Genomic DNA, 12,390 nt, shown 5'->3' on the forward strand with positions numbered 1-12,390 from the left:
GGACAGACGAATCTGGAGATTGTTTCCAGTGTTCGTCCTGAAGAAGAAGAAGAAGAGTGCGACGAAGAAGAGGCAACTGCCGAGCCAGTTTCAAGCCCTATAACTCTAGCTGAGGTTGTAGGGTACATTGGAAAGTTGAAAGACTTTGTGTCTCAACAGCAAGCTGTGCCAGAAGAAGTGTACAAGAACATTGACTCTTTGGACAGTTTGTTACTTCCTGTGCTTTAAAAGTACAAGTGCAGAAGAAGATTACAGATTTTTTTTTTCTGAGTGAGAAAGGCAGCATTATAACTGTTATGAACCTTGTACTTGTTGATATGTACAAATTCCATTTCACACATTTCTAACACTATGGATGCCATTTCTTTTGCTCCATGAATTGCACTTCAAACTTTTGACTCTGTATGCCATGTCTTATGTTGGTCTAGTGAATATTCAGTTTAGTGAACTTTCAGTTAAGTGAACTATTTCCTTCAATCCCTTGAAGTTCACTCAAGTGAGAGTTCACTGTATTTACATAGTGTTCTGTAGGCATAAGACATGCCATAAAGAATACTTGCGCTTATTTAATACATATGCATAACAGAAGCAATTAAAGCAAAAAACAAATCTACATCACTTGAGTGTATTGCATGCTCTAAGATCTTGACATTTTTAATGAGTAACTTTAATAAAACCAGTCTAATTTGCTCTCATGAAAGTATTCCTAAGATTAAATCGGTTGAGCTAGTTATATCGGATTCATAATTACGAAGTTGTGAGACCACTCTGACCACTTTTGCACAAAGACATCAAAGTCTTTGTGCAAAAACATTGCTTCGAGGCTGAAGATTCTCGTGTTTGGCCACTGTTTTACGCATGTTGGGCCTTGTTTTCTTAGTGCCTTTGTAATTGCCCTGGGTTTTGTGTCTGCCACAATGGATGTCAGGATGTTCACTGCTCTTTTAAAAAAGCATTCTTGTGCTTTCTTTCTTTCAGTCTACTGGTGGGCAGGTCCTGTGGTCTGCTACTGCATTGGTGGCTGCCTGTTTGTGTTTCCACTGCTCATCCTCAGGAACTTGCACAGAACAGTTGGCGACATGGTCAAATAAGACTTTCTCTGCTGATATAGCTTAAGAGACAACTATAGTGATCGTGCAGCATTTGGAAAGTTGTCTTTCAAAAGTGTGGCAACGTGTGTGCTGTCTGCTTAGATTATTATGAAGTGTGGAGAAGTTGCCTGCAAGGCCACTTACCATGTGATTATCTTGTTGCCATTTTGCACCATAGCAGCTTCCCTTTTAGTCTTCCTCCTTGAAGAGATTGTTTTCACATATTTTGGGTTGCTGTCTATGCTTATGAACTTAATTTTTTATAAAGATATTGTTGGTAAATTTATATGTGGTCCTGTTTACATTTAGAACCAGTATGAGTGTTGCGAAATGCCAACTGTTGGCCTTGTGTAAGCATTTATTTTAACCCCTTTGCATTTATTATACTAGTAACAAACGAAAATGTTGATTTTTCTTTTGTTTGTGTGCATATTTCGATGTTGTAATTTTCCAGCACCAGTTCATGTTATTGAAATTTATTCGACACATAAGCATAATGCAAAATATTATTTATTGTCCTAGCTCAATCCGTGCAAAGATCCCCCTATCGTTTCTTTTTCTAAATCTTGTGTTTTAGTCTCTCTTAAAATTGTGCATTATGTGCAAATTCTTCCCAAAGAAATTACATTCTTATTGTCTGTAACTATACTCTGAACAGTTGTATTACTTCATTTGTGTTTGTGTGTGTTAGAATGTATGTGTGTACGTGTTCGGTAGTTGACTGAAGATTAACTCACTGAAATTATTGTTTAAGAAACACCAAAATGTGCCTGGTCATCATAGTAAGTGATAGCAGATAAGCATATCAGTTTATGGTGGTTCATCAGGGACGTATGACATTTCTGCACAAGTTGACTTTGCTTGACAGCAGATGGCTACATAAGGCTGCTCATTTTAAAACCTGGTTAAAGTGTTAGCAGGCATCCAACAACGATAACACCGATCAACGCAAAGCCATAATATTGGTTCTGGCCACTAAGCCAAATAAGTGCTGCTATTCAATCAACCACCTATACTAATGGTTTGGTGGAATGAGTTTATCTACAGCAGTTATATTTGAAATTAGAGATTGAGCTTAGCAGTATTAACATGGATTCTGTCTACTGTTTGATTGGTTGGAAACTAGGAGACTTTAGTTTCAGGTAAACATGTACATGTACAGAAGTACTAATTGTAACGTCTTCTGTGGTATGTAAAATTGTGGTGTAATAGCTCTTCTGTTGAATTAGGTCATGGTTCAAGACATTTTTGACAATTTGGTTGTAAAATGTGGAGGAAACACTGGAAAAAGCGTAAATCAGAGGAACTGTGTGTGGGTTTACAGAGATCCATGCACTGGAATCAAAAAAACAAAATTTCAGTATGCTAATGATATGTGCTGTACATATGGTTTCAATGTATATGCATTAGATCATGTAAGGAAAATTACTATGGTTCTGGTGAATATTGATGTTAGCAGTTTTGGTGCCTGTAAGATGACCTATGGAAAAGCCTTCTTTCTCTAAAATTGAGATGCATAGTTTACATGTTGAACACTATATGTATGTACACAGAAAACCTGTTTTGTGGTCTGTTATAATCTTTCATAGCACATCTTTTGGTTCCTTTTGCTCTGCATTTCTCCTGGCTTGTGATGGAACTATGGCAAGGACAAAATGTACGCACAAACATTTCTTGTAGTTAAGATCTTCTTTGCCATACGATTGTGAAAAGCAAGTTGATTAGTTAAGCACTTTGAGCTAGCATGGAAACCTTTGTGCATTCCATATATTACGTCTGGGATGGTTCACACAGGAATTGTTAACGCACTAATAAACAAGACATTATTTACTATATGACACACCACAGGTGGTATGCAAGATCTTTCATCTTATTCCAAACTGTTGGGAACATTCAGTATATTTTGTAGATATGTTGTTGAGAGCCAAAGGATCATTGGTGAGCCACTGGGAACACAAATTAAATGTGTACTCAATATCAGTGCCGCGTAATAACCAAAACAACATGCTTGTACATTCACAAAGATGACAGGCCTCTGTAACCATGTATAGTCGGAGCTGAAAGTTAAGGTATTGGCTACGATCAAGCCTTGATGCAGCTATAAACAGCTGTGGTCAACAATGGCTTAACAGAACTGACTTAACTGGTGCTATTTGCGTTGCGAAGTAAATTTTTCTGGCGAGAGTTTTCTTTTTGAAGATTGGTCACTGCACTAGAAAGTAACAAACAAAATAAAAATTTGAAGTTTCAACAGCTGCCACTGCTTGTTGAAAAATGCAAAAAAAGAAAGTGATTATTGTCAGCATACTTTCTTGTGATTGTGACAAGGCAATAACAGAGAGTGTAATTGTATTTACTGAATGCTTTTTCAGAATACCATCTCAGCCCAAAAAACAATTCCAGCATGTCTACCTGCATCAGGAAATCAACATGAAAACCATTTTATTTGGATCTCGATTACCCCCCCCCTCCTCCTCCTTTCTTTTTTCCACGAAAAGTATGGGGTCAAGAACTGAACATATTGTGATGTGCCGTGGCACAACTGCACCAATGCATTTGTGGAGAGTTTGTTTACTGTAGTCTTTTTATTATGGCTATTAACGTTACCCTACTTATCCTGCTTGTCACAACGGCAGCCCATTACATTTCATAGATTTAAGAGTGAGCTCATGGGTAGTCATCACCTCATATGGGCTCATGTGGCAGTTGAATTGGCATGTGCTGAAATTGCAATTGACTCATTCAAGGGCACAGTAGTTCCTCAAATTGTGCTGAAACTGTTAGGAATTTCTGCTTGAAGATGACATTGTAAAGGAAAGTGATAAGGGTGGCTTGTTTCCATTCCCGTAATTGGTATCATTATTGCTCCTCATTATAAATGTCACATCAAAATTGTCCATGTATACCTTACTTATGATTCCAGCCTAGACTGCTCTATTCAGACACCATTTCCTGTCCTCATGCGCTAATTGAAGTGTTTTATAATGTGTTTCAGTCAAAAAATGCCAATAGTTTTTGTACTTGACATTCAAGCTGACAGCTTACTTCAAACTGCCACATAGGGATAGATTTCTTGCTAGCTTGTTTAATAAAGCAGATGTGCGATAGGAAACACAAAACAAAAATGAACAGTACTCTTGCAGTGTTTAGACCTTCCAAGGCACCCAAGGCAGGAATTTTTTGCATGGTGGCAGTTGTGAGAGGAAGTGTCATGTACCTGCTTCATTCAGCTGGTTTCAGCTATACAAGGAGATGTCTCATGTAGCCCAGTCTCAAATCTTAGCTTGCCTTCAAGCTTTTGTTGGGGAGGTGTATAAAAGCTTATTTAATCTATTCCAGTGAAATGTATCAGTCTACCAAAGTACAAAAGAACTACTTTTTTTCTGCCCGCTTGTAACTTGCATGTTTGCTGCTGCCTCATTTTTGGTCAAAGCTATCAAAATTGCTTTCACACCACTAACAACTTGCAGTCATCACTGGTCAATAAGCTACTCGACCTACACAAGAGCAGTCTGTATGAATAAGTGTTTGTTTCCCAGCACTGGGCCAGATAAGAAAGGACAAGTGTATTTAACCTTGTTTAATTGAGGCCTGAAATCTGGCAAGGGATGTTGTGCTGTATTTGGCAAGTTATCTTGCCCTGTATGTCACTTTCTGTACCTGGGCCCTGTATTCCCTTCTAATTTGCAGAATTTGTAGTGTGAAAAGCTTTTAGAATGTCTGACTGGACCTAAAATGCAATGTATTGAGCTCACTGATAAACATCATTCACGGTGCTACTTTTCCCCTTTTCTATAATCGGTATGTTGCCTAGTTGTTTGCAACTCCACACTTGAAAGCTGCCTAATGGTCTCGTCATCGTGGTAGGCCTTTGATTAATGCCACCAAGGGTGAAGTCGGCTGCCCTTGTCACTCGTCACAAATTCTCGAGAAGTGTTCCTAAAATGGTTGCTTACTTGTGAAGTAGATTGTGGGCAACAATCGGTGGGACCAGTCTTAATGTTTTATGTTTGTCAGTCGGGTTGGGGGAGGCCTCGGGACAGATGTGTCATCCTATGGTACCCAGATTTTACTGCATAATGTTGGTGCTTGACACCAATTTTCAGTGATGTCCATTGCTCATGGGCTGCACTGTAATTATTATTTTTTTTTATTATAGCATAGTTGCACATGGCAGTGATAAGCAAGTGTCAGGGTTTCTGTGGCTCTTGTGAGCCCTTTTTTTAGTGGTGCACATTTTGTCTATATGTAAGAAGAATGGGTGCACTGTGGAGAACGGGCACTTGCTAATAGCCCTGCATGCATCTGTACTTTAGAGACCTTAAAGAAAGAAGACACAGGGTCCAATAGAAGAAATAGACAACCTACAGAGGGGCTCAGCTGTTCAAAGCACAAATTGAGTATGGATATACCCTCATTTCTTTTTCATAATTGTGCATTATATGTTGATCTTTGTAACTCTTTGCAACTTTGAATTGTACAACTGGAACTTTTTGATACTGACAGTTAAAGGCGGGGGGGGAGGCCTAAAAGACATGCAAGTTGTTATTGCTGCGTTGTTTGCATTTCGTTTTGTTGTCTCTGTATATTGTCACACTTAGAATTAGGAGATGCATTACACGGCCTGAAGGTGTTCACAATACTTTTTCTTAATGAACGTTATCCTTAAATGTGTTATCATTTGATAAGTTCAGGATTCTCATGAAAGTGAGGGTTGCCTTTTCTTTCCATCTTATGTTCCGCCACTCCTTTACTTAATTTCTTCTCTGTAAAAATAGAAGTGTTAGCCAAGAATTGGTATATGTGCAAAGATTAGAAACATTTAAACAAATACAGCCTTTGTTCTCACACTATCTGCAATAGTCCTTTGGTAATTTGGTCTTTTGTTATAATGAGAAATTCTATATAGTTCTTAGCATGCAATTTGAGTGCAAAGAGCCAGAAGTGTATGCAAAAAAAAAAGTTCTCTGGGTATTCGGGACAAATAAGAAAATGCTTGTTGCAGTTTGGCTCATGTCAAGCCAGAATCTGTCAATGTCTTGTGAATTTTCTGCCACTAGTATGTCACTGTGTTTCAGTGTATAGCACCGCTCCATTTTATTTTTATTTTCTTGCTTGTTTCAAGGGCTCTTTGAGCTTTAATGTTCAACTGACATTTGTCTGTTTTGTATTGAACCTCTGACTCCTGGTCACCAGCAGTTACTTTTCTGTCAATTACGTGGTGTTAGCTGTTTCTTCACAAATCCATTATGATATTTTTGATGAGTGCTGTGGTGTTTAGGGTCAGTCATTTCGATTCAGGATGTGCCAACAAAGTGTTCATCACAAATATTCAGATAAAGAAGCATAATCTTGTACAATAAAACCAGTCGTAGCACCATGTCGTTGTAATATGATGTGAAATAGGCCTAACATTTCAGGAGGATTTAATTTACACTTCTTAAATGCTCACAATTTGTTTTGAAAAGCTTTATTTAGCATGGATATTTATTTGTGCAGCGACATTGTTGTCACTGTGTCTATATCAATGGAAGATCCAGTTTTTGCATTTTTGTGCATCAGTTCTGCATTTTTTTTTTCTTGCATGATAACTGTGGCAACCAGTGAAAGCACGTGTTATTCTGTGTGCTTGCACTATAGTACTCTTTGTCTTTAAAAAAACTAATGTCTGTGGAGTGTGCAGCTGGTGATCCTTAACCCTTTCAGTATCAGATTTTTTCTTGGAGATCATAAAACTAACTGAACAGTTTATTTTTGGTTAACAGTAGTGGCAAATGCTCTCCTGGTGTTCTCCTCACATTCCTATCCGACAAAAGGAATGTCAAAAGGAATGTGGTAGAACAGAAACACAGAAACGAACTGTTACGTCAGTGGTGCTGAAAGGCTTAAAGGGGATGTAGAGCCATAACTACATTATACTAGAAAAGGCTAGTGTGTTCAGGAGCGGTGCCTGCCATGCATTGACACGAGGCAGTAAGCGTGGAAAGGTACGGCACTTGGATGCCAGCCCACACGACAGCAACACCTCCACCATCATTTGTACAATTTGTCGTCCATTTCTTTTTTTTTTCTTTATGTAGTTTAAATGATGCATTCATTTAAAATAAAGGCTTGCTTTCCCTGTGTGTTTCCCGCTTGAATTATAGACAGTGGTTGTCACTGCAATATAAAGAGCTGTCTGCGCTTAATGAATTACTTACTTATTGAGTTAATTTTAGTTGCTTAACTAGCTAAATATTTATTAAGCAGTGAAAGTTTTGCTAATTCATTGATTAATGGTTAGTTCACTAATTACAAGAATTGCTGATATATGTTATTTTTCTAATGAATTGCATAATTAAGTTATTAACCATTTTGGAAATATTTTTTTTATATCTAATACATTTTTGATCCTGTGACTCCTAGATATGAAGTAAGCAGTCTCACTATGTAATTTTTCGTATTGTGACATCTGTATTGTATTGTGATATAGTGGTGTCTGGAAAGGAAGGAGTAGGTTTTCCTTGATACATTTTTTGTGTGTCATGTAACTATAAGAATTGCTAAGTTAATTTTCTGCAACCTAACAATGTATAAGCAACAATTGTGACTTATAGCACTAACCATTGTATAATATTTGATCTCGTACTGCTAAATCTTATGTAATGAGTTCGCTGCCGCTCAGTTTCGTTATGTTTAACCTTTCCTAACTCCCCTTGTGCAATACTCCACTTCTGAGCCTGTGAGGACCTTGAATAAAATTAATGAATAAATATGCAAACATTCACAAGTGCAACCAATGCAACAAGTGGTCATTGCAGAGCGTGTCGGCGCAGACAAGGCGGCTTCCATCCAGCCCATGCTGAAAGGCTACATCCACAGGAGAAGTGTCAGCCACTGGCCCTCCCTGAACACACTACTAACACTGTACCATACCTAGATTAAAAGGGGAAAAAAATTCACAGGAATGCTAGAGGAATTATCTCTTAGGTGTTTGTCAAGCTCCGTTTATGGCCACATCAATTCTGTGGAAATCTTCTCGTTGAAGGAACATTTATGTACGGAAAGATTTAACCATGACAGGATTCCCAGTTTCATGCTGCTCCCCAGTGGATGACAACTCTTCCCTTTCAAGTGCACAATTCACTGACTCTCTTAGGTTGCCTAAAAGGCATACAATACTACTGTTTTGTTTTGCTTTTTCAAAGCAGAAAATTCATGAAATGTGAGCTGCTTTATTGCATTTTTGACAAGGCTGTGACCTGTGGCTCGGATGGTGTTATTGAAAATGTGCAGCGAGAGTGATTTGGTGTGAGGCTGACTATGGAAAGCAGAGACTGTGATTTACAGGCCCTTCCCATTGTATACTCAGCTTTTCCTTGCATCAGGCTTGGTTGCAGGTATGCAGAATTGTGACCAAAGGCTTGAACGCCTAGACTTGCGCCATGTTTTGACTAGGCTTTTGGCAAAATTTTACTCTTGTTTCTCTGAAGCAAGAACAAATTTGCCACCAAAGTTTTCTTTTTTTTCCTCTCCTTTTTCCACCATGAACAAAAATATATATTTTATAAAGAAAAGAAAAAGTTGCCCAAACAATATACAATGTATGGATCTGACCGAGTGCTTAATAATTATCATTCCTTCTGTACTGCCATGGCATCGTTTATGGTAGAGATTGTCTTCCAGGTCAAAATGGATATAGGTGATGGTGCTGTGCCTTAATTATCATGAAGTTTGTGGTTTGTGATGTGCTTTCACATGCTCATACATTATTGCATTTGTCATACAACCACACCACAGGACTGTTTGTGTGTTTGTGAACAGCCTGCAGGAGTGAACAGCCTGCATTAGGAGATTTATTAAGAAGACATACTCTGTTGAAACAGGTCTTGCAGCAATGCATTTTGCACTGGAATCCTCTGTGATGCATAGTCATGCATACAGCATTCAAGTGCGGTTGTTACCTACTCTGAGAAAATTTGTATTTACATGCTGAAAAAATGAACATGCAATAAAGAAACTATATATATTTTTGTGCCTCTATGTTTTCTGTTTTTGTCATGGAAAGCCACTCTATTAGGCAAGGAGGACAGTAAAACCTCTTAAACCCTCCTTGTATGAACTGTTTGTTTAAAGCCACAGGTTTTAAGCAAATGCAGTCGTCGCCCATATGTGTACAGATGCCTATATGCAGAAGTTTTCAATAGCAGTAATACAGATCAAGAAACTGACTTTTGTGGCTGTTCGTACTTTGTGTTCAAGAAGCAGCTTTACAATATTTCTTGCCTTATATGTTGAGCAGTGCGAGGTCCTGGTGTCAACTAATTGCATTGCTCTGTTATGAAATTCTCAATGAAGGCCATGTGACAACCCCATAGTGCACTGGGAGCTACACAGGCTGAAACCTCACTTTTTCTTTGTGGCTCTTAAATATAGTGGGCCCTCTGTAACTACCCCATTTTCACGTCAGCTAGACTCAAGTGTTACCGCCAGCCAAGAAAAAAATGTGTGGATTACATAAGAATATGCATGTGCCAGCATTTATGCTAAATGTCTTTCAGCATGGGAAATTGAGCAATTAGCTGACACTGAGACCTCATTAGTAGTGGAAGTGCAGGCCCTATTGCATATTGCATCGTGTACATAGCCACGTTAATATAACATGCAAGCCAGTGCGACTCAAATGCTGAAGTTCCTAGTGGCAGACCAAGCAGATATTTGTTCTCAAAGATCTGCAAGACAGCCTCTGTGATCACACCCTGAAACACTGGACAAAATAAACCCACAACATTTCTGTTCAAGGAAATGCGTAATGTAACTGGAAACACTGATGAACAGAAAAATGCCGGCAAATGTGTCTCGCGGTGGATGCCATTGTTTCTCACAAGGGATGCCCTTTCATAGTTGGTGTCATTTATCGGGACTTTATCGAAGCATCTATGTGGCTTGTTGTCACTGGAATTCTAGTTGTAACCAGTAGTGTACATGGCAACTGTTTTATTCGCAACATTTACATACACTTGCCAGCTACTTCTGTACATAGTCGCCGCTTCGATTTGAGACATTTGTCGTAGCGTGATATCAACTTTCCTATACCCTCGTCGTAGAAGGCAGCTGGCTGTGCTTTCAGCCAATTCTGTTTGCAGAGATGGTAATCAGAGGGAGCCAAGTCCGGGCTGTACCGTGTGGGATAAAACACTTCCCATTGAAAACGTTGCAGGAGCTTCTTTGTTGCAGCTGCACTGTGCAGCTGTGCAGTGTCATGAAGAAGGTCAATGCCTGATGACAGCATTCCTCTTGGCTTGTTCTGAATTGCCTTTCGTAGACGTTAAAGAGTCGCACTGTACGAGGCTGCAGTGATGGTCGTGCCACGTTCCATGAATTACACCAAGATAACATCATTGCTGTCCCTGAACACAGTAGCCATACACTTTCTCCTGAAGAAGGTTTGCTTGAACTTGTTGCTTTTGGGAAATCAGAATGCATCCATTGTTTGGATTGCTCTTTTCTCAGTTTCGAAACGGACCCATGTCTCGTCCCCCGTGACGATTTTCTTCAAAATATCTTCGTGATAGTAACGCTGGAGAAACGTTACGGCTGTGCCCGTTCGCTATGTTTTGTGATGGTTGGTCTGCATCTTGGGAAACCACCTCACACGGAGTTTGCGGTACTGGAGTCTCTCACTCACGATGAGCTCACCGCGAAATTTCAGGAAACGAATCACTCGACACAGAAATGGTGCACCAGCGATTTTCTCGAATCGCCTAATCCAATCGCTGAACAAGATCATCGGTTGACAGTCGCTTCCTTCCCTGCCTGTCTGCATCATGACCGTATGTGCATCCTGCTTGAAAGCTCTTGCACCCTTGTCGCACTTTACTGTCACTCATGAAAGCTGTACCGTACACATTACTCATTCTTCGATAAATTTTCGCTGCATTGCACCCCTCAGCATGTAGATATTGAATGACAGTATTCACGTGAGTACTACAGTCTCCTGCTAAGTATGAAGTACTTCATACTTAGCAGGAGACTGTATTGTTCACGGCATGTTTACGTGCTCACTGCGCCACAGAACACCTACACACCTATACTGCGCGCTCAGAATTCACAGCTGTGACCTCACGCAATCGACTGGCATACTATAATCAAAATAACACATCTGTGCACAGCCTCATCGGATTTTCACTGTGGTTTTGATTTCACGACCGAGCAGACCTCGAAAAAAACATAATAATAATAATAGTAACCCTCGTGCACTATAGTGCCTCGCTACCTATTGTAAACTGCTGTTCTTTTCCGAGACTGTTAAACGTTACTTTAGTTTTCTGCAGATTAATTTTTAGACCCACCCTTCTGCTTTGCCTCTCCAGGTCAGTGAGCATGCATTGCAATTGGTTCCCTGAGTCACTAAGCAAGGCAATATCATCAGCATTCGCAAGTTACTAAGGTATTCTCCATGAACTCTTATCCCCATTTCTTCCCAATCCAGGTCTCTGAATACCTCCTGTAAACACGCTGTGAATAGCATTGGAGAGATCGTGTCTCCCTGCCTGACGCCTTTCTTTATTGGGGTTTTGTTGCTTTTTTTTATGGAGGACTACGGTAGCTGTGGAGCCGCTATATATATCTTTCAGTATATTTACATACAGCTCGTCTACACCCTGATTCCATAATGACTCCATGACTGCTTTGGTTTCGACTGAGTCAAATGCTTTCTTGTAATCAATGAAAGCTATATATAAGGGTTGGTTATATTCCGCACATTTCTCTATCACCCGATTGATAGTGTGAATATGGTCTATTATTGAGTAGCCTTTACGGAATCCTGCCTGGTCCTTTGGTTGACAGAAGTCTAAGGTGTTCCTGATTCTATTTGTGATTACCTTAGTAAATACTTCGTAGGCAACGGACAGTAAGCTGATCGGTCTATAATTTTTCAAGTCTTTGGCGTCTCCTTTCTTATAGATTAGGTTTATGACAGCGTTCTTCCAAAATTCCGGTACGCTCGAAGTCATGAGGCTTTGCGTATACAGGGTGGCCAGTTTTTCTAGAACAATCTGCCCACCATCCTTCAACAAATCTGCTGTTACCTGATCCTCCCCAGCTGCCTTCCCCTTTTGCATAGCTCCCAAGGCTTTCTTTACTTCTTCCGGCATTACTTGTGGGATTTCAAATTCCTCTAGACTATTCTCTCTTCCATTACCGTCGTGGGTGCCACTGGTACTGTATAAATCTCTATAGAACTCCTCAGCCACTTGAACTATCTCAGCCATATTAGTAATGATATTGCCGGCTTTGTCTCTTAACGCATACATTT

General features: G+C 39.6%; 1 protein-coding gene across 2 annotated transcripts in view; it reads left to right on the plus strand.

The window, feature by feature from the left end:
* rtet (major facilitator superfamily domain-containing protein rtet) overlaps positions 1–9,101 on the plus strand; it is a 33,835-nt gene extending 24,734 nt beyond the window's left edge. For both annotated transcript variants that reach the window (XM_050193674.3, XM_050193676.3), the window contains exon 12: positions 979–9,101. In XM_050193674.3, the coding sequence (XP_050049631.1) occupies positions 979–1,091 (113 nt within the window). In that variant the 3' untranslated portion in view covers positions 1,092–9,101. The remainder of the gene's footprint in view (positions 1–978) is intronic.
* Positions 9,102–12,390: the final 3,289 nt, after the last annotated feature.

The sequence above is a fragment of the Dermacentor andersoni genome, chromosome 1 (assembly GCF_023375885.2).
Source record: "Dermacentor andersoni chromosome 1, qqDerAnde1_hic_scaffold, whole genome shotgun sequence".
Lineage (NCBI taxonomy): Eukaryota > Metazoa > Arthropoda > Arachnida > Ixodida > Ixodidae > Dermacentor > Dermacentor andersoni.